Raw genomic sequence first — 20571 nt, forward strand, 5'->3', positions numbered from 1 at the left:
TATAAGTTGACATCAACAACTCTATCGCCAAATCAAGGCCAATACAAGTCTACGTCTCACAAATTGTAATATAGACAAGAATACCTATTCGAAACAAACGCAATCGACGTCGACAAATAGAATAAGGGTTTAATATGAATGCCTGTACAAAATGTCAAATCTCTATAATTTATAGTACGATTTCCATAGTGACGGATGGACATCGCTTAATCAGCATATACTTTATGGGAACTGGGTTAATGTAAAATGTTGTTTACTTCAAAAATGTACTAGGAATGAATTTCTGCTCTAAAGTCAAATTCTTTCGTTTCAAATTTTACAAAAAAATACCATCTATTTTTCTTGCTTTGACCCTATAGAAAGTTATATTCCAAACAATATGTTTTGTTATCATCATTTTTTTATTATTTTGCATTTAACCGCACGTTTTATGTTTAATGAAAAAGGATTAAATAGACGATTTTATTGGTTTTTATTTTTATAAATTGCAAAATACTGCTGGATACGTTTAATATATGTATGTACGTTTTACTTGTATATCTGTAGGATTTTAAAAATAATATAAAAAGAACGAACAGGCTTCTCTAATTCTCTTAAATGTAAGTTAAATCACTGCAGAGTTCAACTCACACGGGCGAATGTGAAATCTAATGATTTCTCTGTTTTCTATTTTCAATCATTTCGATTTATTGATTGATTCACAGAAGAAATATCATCAATATATATTGCAAATAATAAACATGTTCCATATAAAGATAAATGGGGAAGAATCTATTCTTTGAATAGTTTTATTTTAATTAGTATTACTTTATTTTGTGTGAGACTATCTACATTCAATTTGATGAATGTGGTTTGTGTTTTGTTCATGAGTTTATGTTTACCACCAACCATTTGTATTGGCACTGGTTGTGACTGTGTGTCCAATACCGCTGCTATTGCCATTAATTTGAGAGCTTTGCTCGCCTGCTTTTGCTGCTGCTGTGGCTGTTGTTGCGTTAGAAGAGATGTGTAGCGAATTTAGATTTTGTACAAATCCTTCTAGAGTATTTTCGTCCATATAGGGAGATGTACGATGGCTGGCTAGGCCAGTGGGTCCATTTTTATTACTTAATAAGTTGTTAATGTCTAATATTGAGTTATGGTTATCACTTGATGTCACATTTGCAGTGGCAGACGTTGCTGCCTGGGAGGGTTGAGTCGATTCAAAATCGTATTTCATTGCAGTGTCCAACTCGCCAAGATTCATATGAATGTTGTTATTGGAAAATATATTGGAATCTACGGTAAGAAAGAGCATTAACACCAATTTTTGAGCATATAAAATGTGTCCGAGCTTACCATTGTAGTGATCACGATAGTTGCCTCGATAATTAGCTTGATTATTCTGGACAGTACTCGCATCGAACAGACTGTTGGATGATGCTGGTCTGTTGCCGCCATAAACAGGTGTAATCTCGACACGATGAGCCTGTGGAGAGTTAGCATTGCGAGCGAAATTCGAGTCGTTTACGTTGTGAATGGATACCTAAAAATTAAAACAAAAAATTAATGATTGCATCGTAGAATGTATTTTTTTTTTGTTTGTTGTTCATTAGGTTTGATCTTCAACAAGAATCCTTCTTCTTTTCACCTTATGTAACAACTACTTCAAATTGATATACACGGTTTGTTTTACTCACCTCAGTGTTAAGATTTTGTCCGGGAATCAAATTCTTCAAAAAAGAAGCATCGTCATAACGTATAACTCCAGTATTCGGAATACCTTCGAGATAGGAATTATATCCCGTAATGGATGGAGGTGGTGAATCATCGCCACAACTATGATGTACGTGTGCAGCAACAGTTGTTGCAGAAGAGCTACTTCCGCCACTGCTACCAGTAAAGACATCAAACCCATTATAATATTTGGACTGTTGATACTTTTCTTGAAGGGTCATGTCTACTCCTGCAGTGGTTGTGCCATCAGCAGCAGCTCCCAAAAACGATGAACTACACGCTGTGAGAAAAAATATAGTATTAATGAGAAAACGAATGATCAAGAACAGTAAAATGCACACACACCATTATCGGGCTTATTCATCGGCAATGAATCCGTGCCAAAATGTGACCAATGTTGTTCTTTTGATTTTTGTTTTTCATCCAGTCTACATAATCCCATTTCCATAAAGTATATTTTTATAATACAAAAAGATGATAAAAAAAGAAATTTGTTTAATTCTGCATTTCTTTGTTGTTGTCTACACTTAATTTCGCATCTCCTGAGTCTAGTTCTAACTTTTTCTGAAGTTCAGTTACTCGGTCGCAAGAGATTTCGATTATATGAGTCATGCGTTTGGTAATGTCTTGTACATCATTTCGCTGTCTCTTCAATTTCTCCAGTCCATGTTGGAATTGCGTACAGACTTTAAAGAATTCACTCAGCTCGGGAATGTCGCCAAATTCGCCTGGGTGTCTACGAAATTTTCCAGCCATTTCTTGAGTCAATTCGCTCAGACGATTGTCGACATACTTTTGGTCAAATGTGTTTTTCAAATCATTTACAATAACTTTGATATCATTGTTTTTGCCCTCCAAATGTACATCTTTGATACGAGACTTTAAACAGCCAAAATTTATACTTTCAAAACGATCTGCAATGGTTTGAAATAATTGATAACTGTGATTGAGATCAAGATTAATTTTTTGCATTTCATCGTCTATGGAATAATAGCCATGGGTTTTTTGTAAATTGAACAAAGGAGGAGGAACGTTTTCTTGTTTTGGTAATGTAGGATTTTTGAGTTCTTCTTCCACGACATCTATTTGACATTTCTGGGAATACTTTTCAGTATCTGAGGACCTGAAAGAGACAAGAAGTCGCCCAAAAATTATATAGGCACCTAAAGATTTTTTGGATTGTCTTACTCATCATCTATAATTGCCACCAATTCATGTCTTATCGATTCCAATAAAAAGTTGGTTCCTTCATCATTACGATGTTCCATTGCAAATCGGATTTTTAATTAAAAATGTTGTTTCTAGTCGTAGCAGAAGATTCAAACGATATGTTTTGGAATATAAAAATTGTTTACCTAAACAAACATTGTTGGCATAGTTATCACCTTGCCTACTTCATATATTAGTTCGTTCATATGTAGGTAGTACGCTGCACGGCGATATGGTGGTGTTTTTTTATCAGACTGTCTGTCGATTATTATTTACTTTTTTCTCCAGAAATATGTAGCCAATAAGATTTCTGTGAAGCATTGGGTACTGGCTATTCGGTCAGTCTTGATGGGTATTAATGTGTTTTTGTTTATTTGTAGCTTCTGAACTATCACGTCAACTTGATAATTGGCTGGGAGCCGCGACACTTTCACATGGGCCGGCTAGGGCTATAATAGCCCCGTAAGTACATAAATTTAAATTATAATACATTTCATGTTTTCAATTGTGCTTTTTTCTTTGCAGCCATGCTGGATATACGTATTGCGGTGCATGCGGTGCTTTTGCATATCGACAAGTCAGTCCGGCTGTAGTGTAAGCACTTACATTGTGACCCATATCCTCATAATGATAATAATAAATGTCTACTTTGTAGTAAGCGCGTCTTTATTTTGGGACCATCACATCACGTACGTCTTCGAGGCTGTGCCTTATCAATTGCTAAAAAGTATGCAACCCCGCTTTATGATCTCAAAATTGATACAGACAGTAAGATATTTCCTGAATTACAAACATAAAAATTAAAAAAAATATTGCAAACATTTTTGATAATTAGTTAATGCCGAATTGGAAAAGACTGGTCACTTCTCCTGGATGGATATGAAGACGGACGAGAATGAGCACAGCATCGAAATGCATCTACCTTATATTGCCAAAGTTATGGAAGAGTAAGATATAAAAAATTGCTAGCATAAAAAAATCTCTAAATTCCACTCATTCACCTGTTTAGTTTTAAAGATCAATTTACGATTGTTCCAATTTTGGTGGGCTCGCTAAATCCAGACCAGGAGGCATTGTACGGACGCTTACTGGCAAACTATTTCACAGATCCTCAAAATTTATTTGTCATATCTTCAGACTTCTGTCATTGGGGTCATCGTTTCAATTACACCTACTATGACAAATCATGTGGTCCAATTTACAAATCCATTGAAAAGCTGGATAAACAGGTATGATATATTTATATATGAACGTTTTGTGAATTTATTGGCATTTTCATTCACAGGGAATGGACATCATTGAAACCCTAAAACCGGAAACATTCACTGCCTATTTGCGGGAATACAACAACACCATTTGTGGACGCCATCCCATTGGCGTAATGCTAAGTTCAGTAAAAGTTCTCCAAGAACAAGGATACAATATGAGCTTTAAATTTTTAAAATACGATCAAAGTAGCCATTGTAAAGTAATGGATGATTCGAGTGTTAGTTACGCTTCCGGTTCTTTAGTTTTTGAGTGCTAAAGATAATGCTATATAAAAGTAATATATTTAATCCAACAAGACATTAAAATAAACCGGCCATTACGCTTTTATTGTTCAAACCGTAAACAATTATATATTGTCTTCGAAATAAGCAAATTGTACATATTATAAGCGTTTGGCTCTAAATAAAAACAGCTTTAAATCAATGACTGTATTATTTTTTAAAAAATGGTGAAACATGTAGGTTTTCAAGAGGGATGCTTGAAATGATAAGATCGACAATTTTTTAAACAGTAGATTTGTTCAAAACCGATTGGGACCGAAATTTAAAGCAAGGAGTTGAACTATCCACTGAGAATATGGAATGGTAAATGAATGATAGTTGATCAAAAATTGGGACCAACGCTTCCAAAATACTAAAAATCAGAAGACAGCGTTAAATGGGGACTATAACTAAACGTGGACTGTGGACTATGTAGGGTATATTAGATCTGTCATTCCTCTCGTTGAATAAAACCTTTCCATTTATTAGCATTATCCGACGACATTGCTTCTTTATAACTTCTTGGACCATTTGAAACGAAATCAATGGCACAGAATACTGACGAATTTTGGTTTTGATTTGCAATACGATCTGATCTCCGAATTTGTGGTTCCTCCACACTTTCTTGCCTGTAGCTTCTGCTAGGAGTCCATGCACGATTTTGTGCGCTGACTTCATCGCTATTTGATGGCCAATCTGTTTCTAAATACACGCTGTCTGTATCGGATTCCTCAGCAGGGGTTTCATTCGGAGTTAGAGTTTCTTCAGATGAATTTTGCATACTTGGATCATTAGCTATTACGGAAGGTGTTGATTCATTAAGATTGTCTTGATAATGGGATTCTCTCTCCCCTGAATCAGCGCTTTCGTTTTGCAATAATTCTGGATAATAAAAGTCTTCATTTCTTGGCTCAGTTCTGTTGACTTTCCCGTTCTCCATAAATGTTATATCACGACAGATTATTATCTTGCTATCCTTGGGACTAAACAAGCGGTATGCCTTGCTTTCAGCACTATATCCCACCATTATGCATTCGGTTGACTTCGGATCTAACTTCGATCTTTTATCTTTCGGTATGTGTGCAAAAGCAGGACAGCCAAACACTCGAAGGTACGTTAAATTTGATTTTCGACCGCTCCATATTTCTTCTGGACATTTCTTTTGTTGTCGACATGGCACTCGATTTATGAGATATGCTGCAGTAACTGCTGCTTCAGCCCAGAAACGATTATCTAAGCCACTATCGATGAACATACAACGGACCCTTTCAATGATTGTGCGGTTCATACGCTCCGTCACACCATTTTGCTCCGGGGTGTATGGACACGTCTTCTGATGTATAATGCCTTTTTCTTTGCATAACTTCTCAAATTGGCGATTAACGTATTCTCCACCATTGTCTGATCGGAAAATCTTTATTTTTTTTCAGTCTGGTTTTCAGCCATATTCATAAATTCCACAAATTTTGAAAACACTTCAGACTTACTTTTTATGGGATACGCCACAACTTTCCTAGAGAAATCATCAATGAAGGTTACAAGGAAACGTGTTCCAGAAAACGAGCACTGGTTCAACGGACCAACAACATCAGTGTGTATAATTTGCATTATTAGGTTTTCGGCATTGCTTTCCTTGTAGACAGATTGTGCATGTACCATCTTCTTTCTCCGAAAAATTTAATCCAAAGTTGGCTTCTTTAACATCTTCGAGTTTCGAATGGCAAATATGACCCATTCTGCGATGCCACAAATTCAAATTACCTGAAACAGCAAATACTTTATCTTTCGAGTTTTCAGATTCACATTCTAATCTGTATAATTCATTGTGCATCTTTGCAAAGGCTATAACTTTTCCTTGCTTGTTTCGGATTTTGCAGGAATCGCCCTCAAATATCACAGACTTGTCACCTTTTGTAATTTGCCGCACGGACAACAAGTTCGTACAAAGATTTGGGACAAATTCAACGTCCTTGACAATTACATTCTTTGCCCCATCTTTACCAGAAACTTTCAGATCGATGTCGCCAATGCATTCAACTTGAAGTTCTTCCTTATTTGCAACGATGACTTTTTTGTTTTCTACATGTCGTTTGTTATACATCTTGCTATCATAATTTGTCATATGATTACTTGCACCACTATCGATGTACCAAGAGCTTAAATTAGAACTCATATCGGACGTGGCTTTTGCGTAAGAAATTCCATCAATTGTGGCAAATAAAACTTCAGATTTCTTCACATGCTTGCCGTGTTCAATCTTACTTACATTGTTTCTGTTTGGGCAATTCTTGGATATATGACCAGTCTTCTTACAATTGTAGCACGTAATTTGCTTCCTGTTCTTTGAAAATTTAGCTTGAAAAGCTGAGTCTCTGCCATTAACGTTATCGAATTTCGCATCTTGTAGCAACAGATTTTTCACCATATCCACGGTTAGCTTCTGTTTGGAATTTTCAACGGCCATAACTAATGGTTTGAAATCATCGGTCAGTCCAGCTAGCATCAATGAGGCAGTCAACTCATCATCAATGTTTAATCCTGCATTCTTTACCTTTAATGCGATGATGACCAAGTCGTTCACATACTCCTGAATTGTTTTATAATTCTGCATCTTGATGTTGACTAATTGTTTCAATAATTCCACTTTCCGTGTAAGTCCTGTATCCTCATATGCATTAATCAAGGCAGTCCATGCATATTTCGCTGTTGTAGCAGCCGCAATGTGACCATAATCATGTAATGTAATTTCTGCCAGGGCTTTTTCATTCAGTTCGGTATCCGGCATTTCTTCATTTACAGCTTTCCAGCAACCTTTTATCACCAATAACGATTTTGCTTGTCTTTTCCAGACATCAAAATTCTCGCGGCCCGCAATTTCTCCATTGGGTACAATAATTGGCTGCTTGCCATAGTTTTCACTATTTTTTCAAAACTTTTTTAATGTGTCTAGAGGCCCATAACCTATTGTGTTTAAAGTTTTATTGAAAACTGAAAAAATATGTATTCTAATTTACAAATCGTTTGAATACAAATTCAATGCATACAAGATATAATATAACAATTAAAAGTAGTAGTGTAAAAGGTAGTTTTACATTCAAATTACAACAAATATAAGTTGACATCAACAACTCTATCGCCAAATCAAGGCCAATACAAGTCTACGTCTCACAAATTGTAATATAGACAAGAATACCTATTCGAAACAAACGCAATCGACGTCGACAAATAGAATAAGGGTTTAATATGAATGCCTGTACAAAATGTCAAATCTCTATAATTTATAGTACGATTTCCATAGTGACGGATGGACATCGCTTAATCAGCATATACTTTATGGGAACTGGGTTAATGTAAAATGTTGTTTACTTCAAAAATGTACTAGGAATGAATTTCTGCTCTAAAGTCAAATTCTTTCGTTTCAAATTTTACAAAAAAATACCATCTATTTTTCTTGCTTTGACCCTATAGAAAGTTATATTCCAAACAATATGTTTTGTTATCATCATTTTTTTATTATTTTGCATTTAACCGCACGTTTTATGTTTAATGAAAAAGGATTAAATAGACGATTTTATTGGTTTTTATTTTTATAAATTGCAAAATACTGCTGGATACGTTTAATATATGTATGTACGTTTTACTTGTATATCTGTAGGATTTTAAAAATAATATAAAAAGAACGAACAGGCTTCTCTAATTCTCTTAAATGTAAGTTAAATCACTGCAGAGTTCAACTCACACGGGCGAATGTGAAATCTAATGATTTCTCTGTTTTCTATTTTCAATCATTTCGATTTATTGATTGATTCACAGAAGAAATATCATCAATATATATTGCAAATAATAAACATGTTCCATATAAAGATAAATGGGGAAGAATCTATTCTTTGAATAGTTTTATTTTAATTAGTATTACTTTATTTTGTGTGAGACTATCTACATTCAATTTGATGAATGTGGTTTGTGTTTTGTTCATGAGTTTATGTTTACCACCAACCATTTGTATTGGCACTGGTTGTGACTGTGTGTCCAATACCGCTGCTATTGCCATTAATTTGAGAGCTTTGCTCGCCTGCTTTTGCTGCTGCTGTGGCTGTTGTTGCGTTAGAAGAGATGTGTAGCGAATTTAGATTTTGTACAAATCCTTCTAGAGTATTTTCGTCCATATAGGGAGATGTACGATGGCTGGCTAGGCCAGTGGGTCCATTTTTATTACTTAATAAGTTGTTAAAGTCTAATATTGAGTTATGGTTATCACTTGATGTCACATTTGCAGTGGCAGACGTTGCTGCCTGGGAGGGTTGAGTCGATTCAAAATCGTATTTCATTGCAGTGTCCAACTCGCCAAGATTCATATGAATGTTGTTATTGGAAAATATATTGGAATCTACGGTAAGAAAGAGCATTAACACCAATTTTTGAGCATATAAAATGTGTCCGAGCTTACCATTGTAGTGATCACGATAGTTGCCTCGATAATTAGCTTGATTATTCTGGACAGTACTCGCATCGAACAGACTGTTGGATGATGCTGGTCTGTTGCCGCCATAAACAGGTGTAATCTCGACACGATGAGCCTGTGGAGAGTTAGCATTGCGAGCGAAATTCGAGTCGTTTACGTTGTGAATGGATACCTAAAAATTAAAACAAAAAATTAATGATTGCATCGTAGAATGTATTTTTTTTTTGTTTGTTGTTCATTAGGTTTGATCTTCAACAAGAATCCTTCTTCTTTTCACCTTATGTAACAACTACTTCAAATTGATATACACGGTTTGTTTTACTCACCTCAGTGTTAAGATTTTGTCCGGGAATCAAATTCTTCAAAAAAGAAGCATCGTCATAACGTATAACTCCAGTATTCGGAATACCTTCGAGATAGGAATTATATCCCGTAATGGATGGAGGTGGTGAATCATCGCCACAACTATGATGTACGTGTGCAGCAACAGTTGTTGCAGAAGAGCTACTTCCGCCACTGCTACCAGTAAAGACATCAAACCCATTATAATATTTGGACTGTTGATACTTTTCTTGAAGGGTCATGTCTACTCCTGCAGTGGTTGTGCCATCAGCAGCAGCTCCCAAAAACGATGAACTACACGCTGTGAGAAAAAATATAGTATTAATGAGAAAACGAATGATCAAGAACAGTAAAATGCACACACACCATTATCGGGCTTATTCATCGGCAATGAATCCGTGCCAAAATGTGACCAATGTTGTTCTTTTGATTTTTGTTTTTGCTGTTGAGCATTTTTAATTTCGCTGCCTATGGCTGAAATACATTTTTGAGCTGGTGTCGGCCGTTGAATCACAGCAGCATCACCAGTCAAACCTCCACCGCCTGAAGAACGTTGTGGACTGATATTTCTGCCGGTACCAACACTAGTACAACTAATACTTATATTGTTGTGGGTTGTATTTGTGGAACCATTATCATTGGAGAAATAGGAAAACGAGGAAGTGTTAATATTTCCTGTTGTTGGTGCAGCTTTCGAGTTTTCATTGCTTTGATGTTGCTGCTGCTGTTGCTGTAACGTTGCCCTGGCCGCTTCTGCTGCAGCCTCTTGTGGTGTATAGAAATTGACATTGCCAAATTGTCTATAACCGCCCAGTACCAGACCATTTGTTACAGCCTGATGTAGGGCCGGATTGCGAATAGTGTACATACCATTTTCATTTTTTATTATTGCAGCGGGCTGATCAACGGGCAAGGGAGCAGCGATAGGATATGCATCTAATGGGCGACCTTAAAAACAACAAAAATGAAATAAAAATAAAAAATAATTAAATTACCCCTTCACTCAGGAGCATGCTTAAGAAAAAATAACCTAACAAATAGATTAAAAAATTGTCACTATACCTTGCATCAAACCCGCCTGTGGCAGAATAGTTGCTGGAGCGCCTGTTGAACTACCGTGGAACATGGGATTTCGCAAAGTTATCATTTTTGGTTGTGCGGAATTGTTGCCAACGCCACCACCACTACCACATGCAAAATTCTCTGTGTTTTTAGCATTCGCAGTGGAATTTGACAAAGGGCACGTTGAGCCATTATTGTTGCTGGCCTTCGATTTGTTACGTCGCTTCTTATTTTTCGACTGCTTGCCTGAAGCGGCGCATGATACCACCACGTTTGACGCTTGTGTTGCAGTGTTGCATTTGGGAGGATTGGCTTCTACCATAATGATTCCACTTTGCGGGTCCAAAGCCGCTGTGGGAATAATGCCGGCAGCATTAGCAGGATAATGGGAACCATAGAAGTTTGACAATGGAGTCACGGGTGGAGCAATAATAGTTGTGCCCATACTGGCATGATGGAATGCTTGCGTTGTTTGAGAAATGGGCGCTGGTGGTTGAAGAGGTTTTGCTAATTTTTTTATCGATTCGGATTTTTGACGTAGCTGTTCACTCTTAATGGGATCAACTTTTGTTAAAGTTATGCCCGGTGGTAAGGAAAGATTTTCAACTTGCACGCCACGATTTAACTGATCCATAATGCTAACGTTGTTGTTGTTGCTACTATGCATGCGCTGTTGTGGGCCACCATTGCCACTAAAACGCATTGTCTGCATCTGTTCAGTCAAGCCTTGATAGGAGCAGCTTTGGGCGTTAAGATTCTGATGGCTGGTCACATTGGCTGCGGGTGTAATATTGACTTCGTTTGGATTAAAGTATCCCATGTTGTTGGGAATGCCGTGACAGCAATGTTGATGTTGAGACTGGTTGGTTTTCTGATTCTTTTGCTGAAACTTTTTGTTGCGCTGCGAGCGCTTGTTTTTACCACTACCATCGACAGTACTACCACTACTATTGGCCGTGGAAGATATTTTCTGATTATATTGGCTATCATCGAAATATTGTTGTTGGTTATTCGTTAATGTGTTCGGATGGCTACGATTCGAGTTTCGAACGTTGTTACGCGTTTGAGTTTTCGAGGAATTGACATTAGCATTAGAATTCGATTTAGCAATGGTTGATGAGAGGTGGGAAGTTGTATTTCCTCCAACCGAACGATTGTCTGTCTTGGTCTTACGATTGGTGGCAGCTGTTTTTTGGGCAGAGGAATTTTTGGATTGGCGGATATTCGCTTGCTGTGTGACAGTTGGTTTGCTCATTGCTGCAGCTGGCGACGGATACTTGATCTCATTAACAGAAGTTTTTGACGCTTTGTTGGCAGTATTTTTATTTTGGTGCTTGGTTGCTGCACCTTTGGATGAGGAGTTCGATATTACTGTTGAGGAAACAAGTACCTTTGTTTCATTGCCATCATGTGACGGTTTTTTCGAAGTCTGGCCAATTTTATTATTCTCGGATTGCCTAACATTTTTTATGGTCTCGGTGGTTGATTTTTGGGTAGATAGTGTCAAAGTTCTAATTTTTGATTCGATTGCGTTGACCTCGTCCTCTTCGGCAACATCACAATCGTCGTCGTCGGACGAGGTATATTCCGATTCTGAGTCTTGCATGTGCAAAGATTTAAAAGGATTGTTATCAAATTGTCCATTGTCAATTAATTTTGTCCGTCGTTTTTTAGATTGTGTCACTTTTTGAGAAACAGGTTGTTGGGGCGGCAACGTCGGCACATCACTGTTCTGTTCATCTTCTGAATCCGAACTTGGTGGGGTTGTGGGTTTAATTGTTGCTTTGCTCGCCTGCTGTTTCTCTTTTACCGATTTTTGTTTTGAGTTAGCCTGCACTTGAATTGATTGTTTACTCTTCAGCTGCTTTTGCGGTGTCTGTTTTCCTGCAATACTTTTTACCACTTCATTCTCATCCTCTGATGTAACGACCGATGAAGTGGGTGTCGTTGATTTCTTCTTTTTAGAATTCGAGTTACTCTTGTTGTTTTTCATATTAGTGCTGGAAATACGCTCCTGTTCTTTCGTGGAGGAACTCTTGGCGTTGCCCGGTTTAAGACTGCTCGCAGAGTTGTCTCTGGTATTCATTTGACTACTGGTAGAATTGTTCGAAGACGATGATGACGATGTGGCAGCTGAGCAAGAGGTTGTTGTGGATACCGAACGTTTCTGTTTTAAAGGCTTCTTCATCATTATTTGTGGTACTTGCAAAGGTTTTTCATTATTTTCATTGGTGGACACGGATGTAGTCGAGTTAGAATTCGATAATTTATTTTGCTTGCTTTTGATACCTTTTTTGGTGGATGGGGAGGATATGGTGGTGGACTGGGATACGAGCGGTTGTTGTTTAGAATTTGATTTTTTCTTCTTTTTCTTGGATTGTTTTTGTTGTTGCTGTTGCTCCAACTCAATTTTTCTCTGTTCTTCTAAAGCACGTAATCTGTGTTGCTCCTCTTCCAAGCGTTTTCTTTCAGCCTCTTCTGCTGCATCAGCCTCTGCTTGCAATTTTGCCAATCGCCTTCGTTCTTTTTTCATTTGACTTTTTGATAGTTTTGGTGGGGGAGGTGGTGGTATAGTTAATAAATGCTCCGGTGGGAGTGGTAACTGATTCAAATGCCCAGATACCGGAGGTGGTGCCGATGGAGGTTGCATAGGATTAATTACTGACATTTGGGGTATGGCAATAGGAGGGGCTGCACCCGATGTTTGTACAAGTTGCCCATTGATAAAGGTATAGAGCAGCTTATCCTTGTCTGGACTGCTGCCCTTGGCAGTAACTGTTACCTGGGGCTCTGGTACATTTGGCAAATTGACCCTGCGAATGGTTACAATTCGTTTGGAGGGATCACTGGATCCAGAACTATTGGCAGACATAGAGGCGACAACATCTGGTCCAAGCTGTTGCTGTTGTTGGGTGCCAGGTCCGGAAGATGGTGGGGCATAACACATGGGGGAAGCTCGCATCAAACCAAATGGAGCTGCGGCGGCAGCAGTGGGTGGAAAGCCCAAATTATAAGGAAAATGGTTGGCATGAGCATAAGGCATACTGTAGGCCTCGGGTACCATACTCAGATTATTTGTTGAAGCCATGTTAAACTGAGTCGACGGCGAAGGCACAATCATTTCATTATTTATTTGTTGTAAATCTGTCGCTCGTCCGGCCTTTTCTGCTGTGCCCGCTATCAGATCATTTTTTTCATTACCATCCGAATTCTGTGCTTCGAGTTCCTTAACCTTTTCCATTTGTTGTTCTTTCGTAGGAAGGTAGGAAAATTTGAACTCGGCGTTTGTTTGTTTGACCGTTGCAATTAGTTCCAAAATGGCAGTTTCAACTTTGGCCTTAGCCCTTTGCAAATTCTTAATATTGCTTTCCAATTCACCAATTTTCTTTTTGTCTCTCTTCTTATTTGCCTTTAGAGATTTTAAATTGAGCTTATCGGTAAACTCTTTAAAGTAAATATTGTGGAATTGACTTCTTAGATCCTGCAATTCTGCTATACGCTTTTCTTCGTCCTTTCTCTGTTTTTGTTTAGCTTTTTTGGCCGCTTTCTTGGGATTTGAAGTCTGAGGCTGTGATTTCTTTTTCCCAGCAGCTGTCGGACCCTCAATAAAACTCAATGTCTCTTTTATCCATTTCTTCTTGGCTTGCTCTTTGGAATAGTTGTCAATTATTTCACATATTTCGCTAACAAAATCGAGATTGCTCGACGATTTTGATGTCACCGAAGTTGCCGATGTTGTTGCCGCAACTGCTGCTATCGATGGTGTTGGTGGGAACTGTGGTGATGCTGACGATTTATCGGATTGACCTGATGATTTGGGTATTGGTTCTTTATTACTGTCCTTACTCTTTGTACTTTGGCTAGATGTTGACGCGTCTCGTGTTGAATTGTTGCTAAGATTTGATTTTTTGCTGGGTGGCTCCAAGGACGTTAGCTGATGTGGTTGTTGTGGGGAAGTTTTCGGCTGGTTTTGCTTGTGCTGAGACTTCTTCGGCAATGTTTTGCCATTGGAATCACTCTTCTGATTGGTTTGCAAATGTTGCAAACATTCACATAAATCATGTAACTTGGCTTGATGAAGTTGCTCAAATGTTGCTGCAATATAATGCGGTTCATCCCATGATGCAGAATGTGGCATTTGTTGCTGAAACTGCTGGAAAAGTTTTAATTCCTCTGCGTTTAGAACATTGTCCACTTGGTTAGGTGTTTCTGCAATGTTAGTTGCAGTAGTTGGTGCAGCCACTGGCTGTGAGGACACAGAAGTTTTTCGTGCATTAACAATTTGGGATAATTTTTTACGAAGTCGTTCTCTAGTCTCATTCATTCTGGCGTGATTGCAGTCCTATAGCATATTGGAGACAATTATTTTAATTTTTGGAATAGATTGAAATGTAATTTTGGCATACCTTTTTTAATCTTTTTTTATTTGAATGGTTTTCTTTGCAATTATCGCTACCAATTTCGGAATGATCACCTGTGAAATATAATTTATAGAAAAGTTTTTATTTTAATTTTTAGTAAGAAATGTTGCTGCTGCAAGTCTTACATTTTCTGGGTTTTTCCTTACATGTCTTTTTCGGCTGAGATTCAACTGTCGATGGAGTATTTAATTCTGCAGATACTTGTTGTTCTTCATCTGCGGGCTCACTTAAATGTGTTGGCATATTTTCGCATTGTAAAGAAGATCTAAAATCAACGAATGTACTGTTGGTTAGGTTTGAATTACACGCTTTTAATTCATTGGATATAAATGTTGTACTTACTCCGGGTTATCCGTAATTTTTAGAATATCATTCAATTTCTTTTGTATTTCCACGCTATCAATGTTGACGACAGCATCAAAGCTATAAAAAAACAGATAGAAATTAAATTATTTAAGTTAATGTTTATAGGTGGATTGATACCTACTTGGATTCTACATCGTTATTGTACGGTGATAAACTAAAAATAGAAAAAATACGTGCAGTTTTTTTTACTTACAATACTTGTTTGATTCTATTTTGTTGCATACCTCTTAATTTTATCGAGAAACTCTAAAAACTTAGTATCATCCTTGTTGCCAACGATTTTGTCCACATTTATATTTATATCGCTGTTTTTTAATTCAAGCGAGTCCAGATTCAAGTTGGCGTCTTGATCGCCATTATTTTCATCAAAGTCAATAAAATAAATAGCATATACTGATATAATAAATATCCAATAAATTTTCACTACAAGATCGTGCACATCTATTAGATCGAGGCCATTGTTCGAAGCCACCAGTTTGCGGTTATACAACATAATGTTCGGCAGAATTGAGCGTAGCTCTTCACGTGTCATTGACATTGGCTGGTAGTAATGTATCAGATCCTGTGATAGTGATGGAGATATTTCGTTGTTTAAGATTTTACGTGCCAATTGACAGGATGCCAGTTTACAATTCTGACAGAAATGTTGTCTCTCAATGGTAGTGAACGGAAAGCGTTTGCGATCTGCAAAAGAAAATTTGTACGTTTTAGTAACAACATAGAAAGTATATAAACCTGGTTTCGTGTGTTTAATGTGTTCAATCAGTGTTCAATAGGCAAATTGATTTTAAGAACTCCACACAAATACTTACTGTTAAGATGGGTAAAAACAGCCCATGCAATGTGATAACCATTTGCTATTATTTCGGACATTTGCTGACTTGCTGGCACACCATTTTCATCTAGCATATCTTCCAGGCCTACATAGAACTCTTCATCGGCATCCTGAAGAGCAATATTCTTAGGTTTTATGGCTGCAGTACTATTTTTAGATGGATTCTGAAAATCATCATTTGCGCAAACATTTACAATTTTCGAGTCATAGAAATTCTCATCCTTTACGACTATGTCCTGGGCAAGACATTTGGAACATTTGTCTGCATTTCGTGTGGGTGGTAGTGGTCCACCAGCAATGGAACACGTTATACACTTGCAAAGTCTGTAGCGAACAAAAAATACTCTTATAAATTAAGATGGCTTGTATATTAAAGCAATATAATGAACCTACTCTGCATGATATTCTAGTGAAACATTACATTTTTTACATTTATCATCTACGACTAATGTATTGGGTGGTTGGTAGAACCCATCTGGCCATTTCATTTTGGTATAGGACATGATATTCCTCCAGGCTAAACGCCGATTTTTCAGTGACCGAAAATCATAAAAATCATTATCGTCAACGCTGTCCTGCAGCGAAAATGCAATGGCATCCTGCACCACCGTATCGAAAATGCGGTACACATCCAACAATGATTTACGTCGTTTGCGTTCCACTTCTGATAGATTAAATTCGTTTAATTTTACCCAAACATCCGTCCACCAAATATCAACGCGATTCATAATATTTTCGAATTGTATATATCGTTTGATAAGATCCGTATGGTGCGATGTCAATTCTTCCTCTTTTAACTGTGGACATAAAAAAGGTACGAAAATATATTAGGTTTGTGCAAGACATTTTGCAAATTCTTTCAATATTTCATACCGTTATAATACATGCTAACATTGTATCGGCTAAATGGGCATGAACGTGCTTTTGATACAAACGTTGGCATAAAAGTTTCCATGTCAATGAAAACTTTCGCAGAAAATCATTTTCAAAGGCAAACAAATATGATGCAACCTGTTCTGAAATGCGTATTAAATCATCGTATCCATTTACAATATCTAGAGGGAAAAAATAACACAGTTAAGTATTTACCAATTAGAGGGACCTTCAATCAATCTTTTAGATAACCAGTGGCAATTTTGGTAAGGTTTTGCATTTACTTACAGTTAATCATTTCCTCAGCCGGTATTTTATTTTGGTCTGGTTCAACGATTTCCAAAAACCCTTCAGCATATGCTTTTACAATACATTCGATATGGAAAGCCAATATTTGTAATAGAAGCAATGGGTTATTCAGCATCAAACTACAAAAACAATACATATGAATGGTTAATGTACAAAAAAATATTTGAAAATTTCTATAAGCACTTACATTGAGCTAAACAAAACGAAAATCATATTGTCCGATAAATACTCATCGTAGATGAAATCTAAATGTTCGCCCTTTTTATGATAGATCACTCCACAAGTAATCCAATAGATTTCTTTATTGCTATCGAGCAGTTTTTCAAATTTATTGTATGCTGTGATGTTTCTGAAATGTAAAAGTAGTTGTATTTAGATAATTATTCCAGCTTTATTATGTGTCTGAATTACTTTAGCATTGGCCCATAGGCTTTAATAAGGACGTCTAGCAACATTACCACCATATGAGCAGCTTTGAATTGTTCCACCATTATATGTATAACAAGTTCACGATATTCCTCACAATTCTTGCATAAACAGAATGTAAAGAATTCATCATCCGGATGGGTAACGATAATATTGGAAACATCCTAAAATAGTATAGATAATCAGAACATCATTAGTGTCTAGGTGTTTTACAGTCATTTTTGTTATAATTTATCAGCAATGTTCTCATAAAAATAACTGCAAAAACGTACAATTGGTGTTTAAAATTAATTTCTTAAAATGATTCTTACGAGTGTGGTTGACTCCGCAATCGATATATATTAGACGTATTGACGCCTAATTTTATTTTTCCCATAAATTTTTGGAAATAATAATTAACTTTTATTTTTACTCCTAATCTTGCCATGCCTTGGTTTTAATGTTCATATTATAACAATTTATGTTAAAAGGTCATCTATTGTAATACTTATCGGAATACGTGTTTAAAAGCATGGATCGTAATTGATGTATTCTAAAGATAAATTTATTCTTTATTGATTTTTGTTAATAAGCACAGATTTTCTTTCATCCATTGACCCAATTTTACCAATGGTGCGTCTCGAACCTTTCGTTGGCCAACGTTTCCACAAGACAACAATTAATTCCAGAGCTTATTTCTCATTCCACAAATTGTTCATACACACTATGTTTAGTTATTATATAAGGATTAATGCTACATTATTTCGACCAAAAGAAAAAATTAAAAAAATCAGACATTAGTCTTCTTTTCTTGCCTTGATTGAAGACAATGGTTTTTGACAGCAAGAGAAGCTGTGTTACCTTGTACCAATTTTAGTGCACACTCCAGTCAATATAACTTTTGAAATTTGAGAATACGAGATTGTTACAGAAAAGTTGTAGTTGCCTCGCTATATTAATGACCTGTCTTAGCTAAGAGAGAATGCACTGTATCAGCTGAATTAATGATGGTTGTAAATATAATTTGGCCAAACTCAATAAGTGGGCCAGCATTCTCAATTTTTTTATTTAAATTGATAGGTTCAACTTTCTGCTGGATATATTTTCAACCAATCTTTTATGCACCACCAGGCAAACTACAGTTTCTGCTGAACTTTTTAAGAACCTTTTTTTAGTTTTTGTGTTTATACATTTTAGTGATATTGCCTTACTCTGAAAAAATATATTAAATTAATTTAGATAGAAAAATTCAAGCTCAACCCTAATATTATTATGTTTTTCAAACCATTGAAAGCTTAAACTGGACTACAATAGAACCCTACTGTTGCAGTATCGGTTGAGGATCCAATGTTGCCTTCAGTCGTTCCAATTATTGCACACAACGTTCTAATCGAGACCAATAGAAAACATTGAATTACTTTCAGTTAATAAATAGGAATGACAGATTTTTGCACTATGCCGAAATATTTTAACTAAATGCATAAAATAACAAATTGATGGGTACCTTAGTAATTCTTGATTATTGCACCTTTACAAACATTAAACACATTTACTTAAATTTTTGGCAATTAAAAAATGTATTGCAAACATATATATAGTTGATTTCGTTGAAATTGTTGAAATTAATTATGCCGGTATCATGTCGGTTTGTAATGTTACAACTTTTTTAACTTACCATAAAGGGATTTAATCGACTATACATCTTGCCTTCCTGGCTCATCGACGAAAACTCGAGGATTTTTCGTTTGTCTATGTCCACATTTATTATGTTATCTTCTCGTTGGCTTAGTTCGGATAGCGAAACTATGGATTTGATCACTAATGCTACCAGCTGCTGCGGAGCCAAGGGATCAAACTCTTTGATAGATAAAATCTTGGACAATGCTGTAGGAGGATTTTCATCATCCATAACTGATATGCAATTGCTACCAAATAGTTTGGAAAAGCGCATCGAACACTTATCTGATAGTAAAGATGAACTGCTTCCGGTACTACTACGGCGTCTTGCTGCTGGCGAGAGAGCTTTAGCACCATCATCACCATCAGCCGTTCGCATATGATTACAATTGTAACCACAAGGACCTTCGCCATCACTATGGTAATATATAGATTCAGATTCATGTATGGGCAGTGGTGGTTTGCTACTACTCTGACCATCCGGAATAACCTGGTAATAGTGCGACCGTGGTTTACGGTGTTTTGTTTTCTTTGTTGTTGCTTCTGGCTTAGTAGATGGAGCTTTGCTTGTTACATCTCCAATTTCCTTTGTATCTCCTTCTTCCCCTTTTTCACAAGCCTCCCTTGCATTCCTCATAATTAAAGCCTGCTGTGCTTCGGTTAATAATGCAAATGGATCGAAGTCTTTGTTGTTGCTCAATGCAAGAGGACTCTTCAATTGAACACTTATTTTTTCCACGACGGCGTTGTCATCTTCGTCCGATTCAGATGATGAGGAACTAAAGTGAACGTCTGTTCTGGCCAACAAGCGCTTTGTCTTCAATTTATCCATTAATTCCGGCCGAAGGCGTCTCAGCCTCACTTTGCACATTTTATTTTTCTTTTCCATTGTAACTACGTATTACGACGACCACGACCAATTGGTGGTATGTACCACTCTTTGAATTCTTAAAAAATAGTCACTTCTTTTCTTACTGAAAACTTTATCTGGAATTCATTGAAAAACAGACAGAATGTTTGTTAATCTTCGTTCATTTTTTTTTTCAAAGAAAATAATTTTGCTGTTTGCGCCCCCTTGATTGTTTGGTGGGCTTGCAATTTTTATTTTTTCTTCGCGTTTGCCCCTTTTTTCGTATCTACATTCGCATTTTCACGTATTAGCTTTGACTTCCAAATTCGCTGCAAATTATTTTGTTTTTAACTTGCGCGGTGCAGTTTTCAATTTTCTGCAGCAATTTATCATTCTGATTTACTTTATTAGCCACTTTTCACTCACTTTTTGCTTATTTTGCATTAAAATAACACTTAAAATTTATTTTTTTTCGTATTTGTCTCACAAAAAATTTCCTAAAAGCAGAAAAACAG

General features: G+C 36.6%; 4 protein-coding genes across 5 annotated transcripts; 1 reads left to right on the top strand and 3 right to left on the bottom strand.

Annotated features, from left to right (window-relative positions):
* Window positions 1-453: 453 nt before the first annotated feature.
* LOC131804274 (uncharacterized) lies at window positions 454-2183 on the bottom strand. Its single transcript, XM_059126878.1, has 4 exons — window positions 2062-2183; window positions 1680-1996; window positions 1339-1525; window positions 454-1278 (listed from the first exon to the last, which is right to left on the bottom strand). Exons 1-4 carry the CDS (start codon window positions 2162-2164, stop codon window positions 878-880), a joined length of 1008 nt encoding a protein of 335 aa, XP_058982861.1. The 5' UTR covers window positions 2165-2183; the 3' UTR covers window positions 454-877.
* LOC131804276 (uncharacterized) lies at window positions 2144-3044 on the bottom strand. The gene is made up of 2 exons (XM_059126880.1): window positions 2905-3044; window positions 2144-2839 (listed from the first exon to the last, which is right to left on the bottom strand). Exons 1-2 carry the CDS (start codon window positions 2982-2984, stop codon window positions 2212-2214), a joined length of 708 nt encoding a protein of 235 aa, XP_058982863.1. The 5' UTR covers window positions 2985-3044; the 3' UTR covers window positions 2144-2211.
* LOC131804275 (protein MEMO1-like) lies at window positions 2902-4617 on the top strand. The gene is made up of 6 exons (XM_059126879.1): window positions 2902-3387; window positions 3451-3519; window positions 3581-3693; window positions 3761-3872; window positions 3935-4154; window positions 4211-4617. Exons 1-6 carry the CDS (start codon window positions 3284-3286, stop codon window positions 4448-4450), a joined length of 858 nt encoding a protein of 285 aa, XP_058982862.1. The 5' UTR covers window positions 2902-3283; the 3' UTR covers window positions 4451-4617.
* Window positions 4618-8016: 3399 nt separating this feature from the next.
* LOC101889861 (uncharacterized) lies at window positions 8017-20571 on the bottom strand. Of its 2 annotated transcripts, XM_020035898.2 has the most exons (18): window positions 20483-20571; window positions 19205-20193; window positions 17536-17714; window positions 17312-17473; window positions 17104-17243; window positions 16816-16997; window positions 16336-16739; window positions 15920-16266; window positions 15332-15791; window positions 15229-15261; window positions 15084-15164; window positions 14867-15024; window positions 14727-14794; window positions 10321-14662; window positions 9625-10206; window positions 9243-9559; window positions 8902-9088; window positions 8017-8841 (listed from the first exon to the last, which is right to left on the bottom strand). In XM_020035898.2, the coding sequence occupies exons 2-18, from the start codon at window positions 20093-20095 to the stop codon at window positions 8441-8443; spliced, it is 8934 nt and encodes a 2977-aa protein (XP_019891457.2). In that variant the 5' UTR covers window positions 20096-20193; window positions 20483-20571; the 3' UTR covers window positions 8017-8440. The 2 variants fall into 2 exon arrangements, with proteins under 2 accessions (XP_019891457.2, XP_005181116.2); XM_005181059.4 differs by having other exon boundaries at window positions 14867-15006; window positions 19205-20561.

This window comes from Musca domestica, unplaced genomic scaffold (assembly GCF_030504385.1).
Source record: "Musca domestica strain aabys unplaced genomic scaffold, Musca_domestica.polishedcontigs.V.1.1 4, whole genome shotgun sequence".
NCBI lineage: Eukaryota > Metazoa > Arthropoda > Insecta > Diptera > Muscidae > Musca > Musca domestica.

Excerpts from the sequence above, each read along its gene's own strand:
- LOC101889861 (XM_020035898.2), bottom strand. The coding sequence starts at position 20,095 with ATGGAAAAGAAAAATAAAATGTGCAAAGTGAGGCTGAGACGCCTTCGG. Across the intron at positions 17,715-19,204 it reads GTCGATTAAATCCCTTTATG|GATGTTTCCAATATTATCGT; the intron begins GTAAGTTAAAAA and ends ATACTATTTTAG. Across the intron at positions 9,089-9,242 it reads GACAAAATCTTAACACTGAG|GTATCCATTCACAACGTAAA; the intron begins GTGAGTAAAACA and ends TTTAATTTTTAG.
- LOC131804275 (XM_059126879.1), top strand. The coding sequence starts at position 3,284 with ATGTGTTTTTGTTTATTTGTAGCTTCTGAACTATCACGTCAACTTGAT. Across the intron at positions 3,388-3,450 it reads GCTAGGGCTATAATAGCCCC|CCATGCTGGATATACGTATT; the intron begins GTAAGTACATAA and ends TTTTCTTTGCAG. Across the intron at positions 3,520-3,580 it reads CAAGTCAGTCCGGCTGTAGT|TAAGCGCGTCTTTATTTTGG; the intron begins GTAAGCACTTAC and ends TCTACTTTGTAG.
- LOC131804274 (XM_059126878.1), bottom strand. The coding sequence starts at position 2,164 with ATGGAAATGGGATTATGTAGACTGGATGAAAAACAAAAATCAAAAGAA. Across the intron at positions 1,526-1,679 it reads GACAAAATCTTAACACTGAG|GTATCCATTCACAACGTAAA; the intron begins GTGAGTAAAACA and ends TTTAATTTTTAG. Across the intron at positions 1,279-1,338 it reads CTATCGTGATCACTACAATG|ATTCCAATATATTTTCCAAT; the intron begins GTAAGCTCGGAC and ends TTCTTACCGTAG.
- LOC131804276 (XM_059126880.1), bottom strand. The coding sequence starts at position 2,984 with ATGGAACATCGTAATGATGAAGGAACCAACTTTTTATTGGAATCGATA. Across the intron at positions 2,840-2,904 it reads GTGGCAATTATAGATGATGA|GTCCTCAGATACTGAAAAGT; the intron begins GTAAGACAATCC and ends TGTCTCTTTCAG.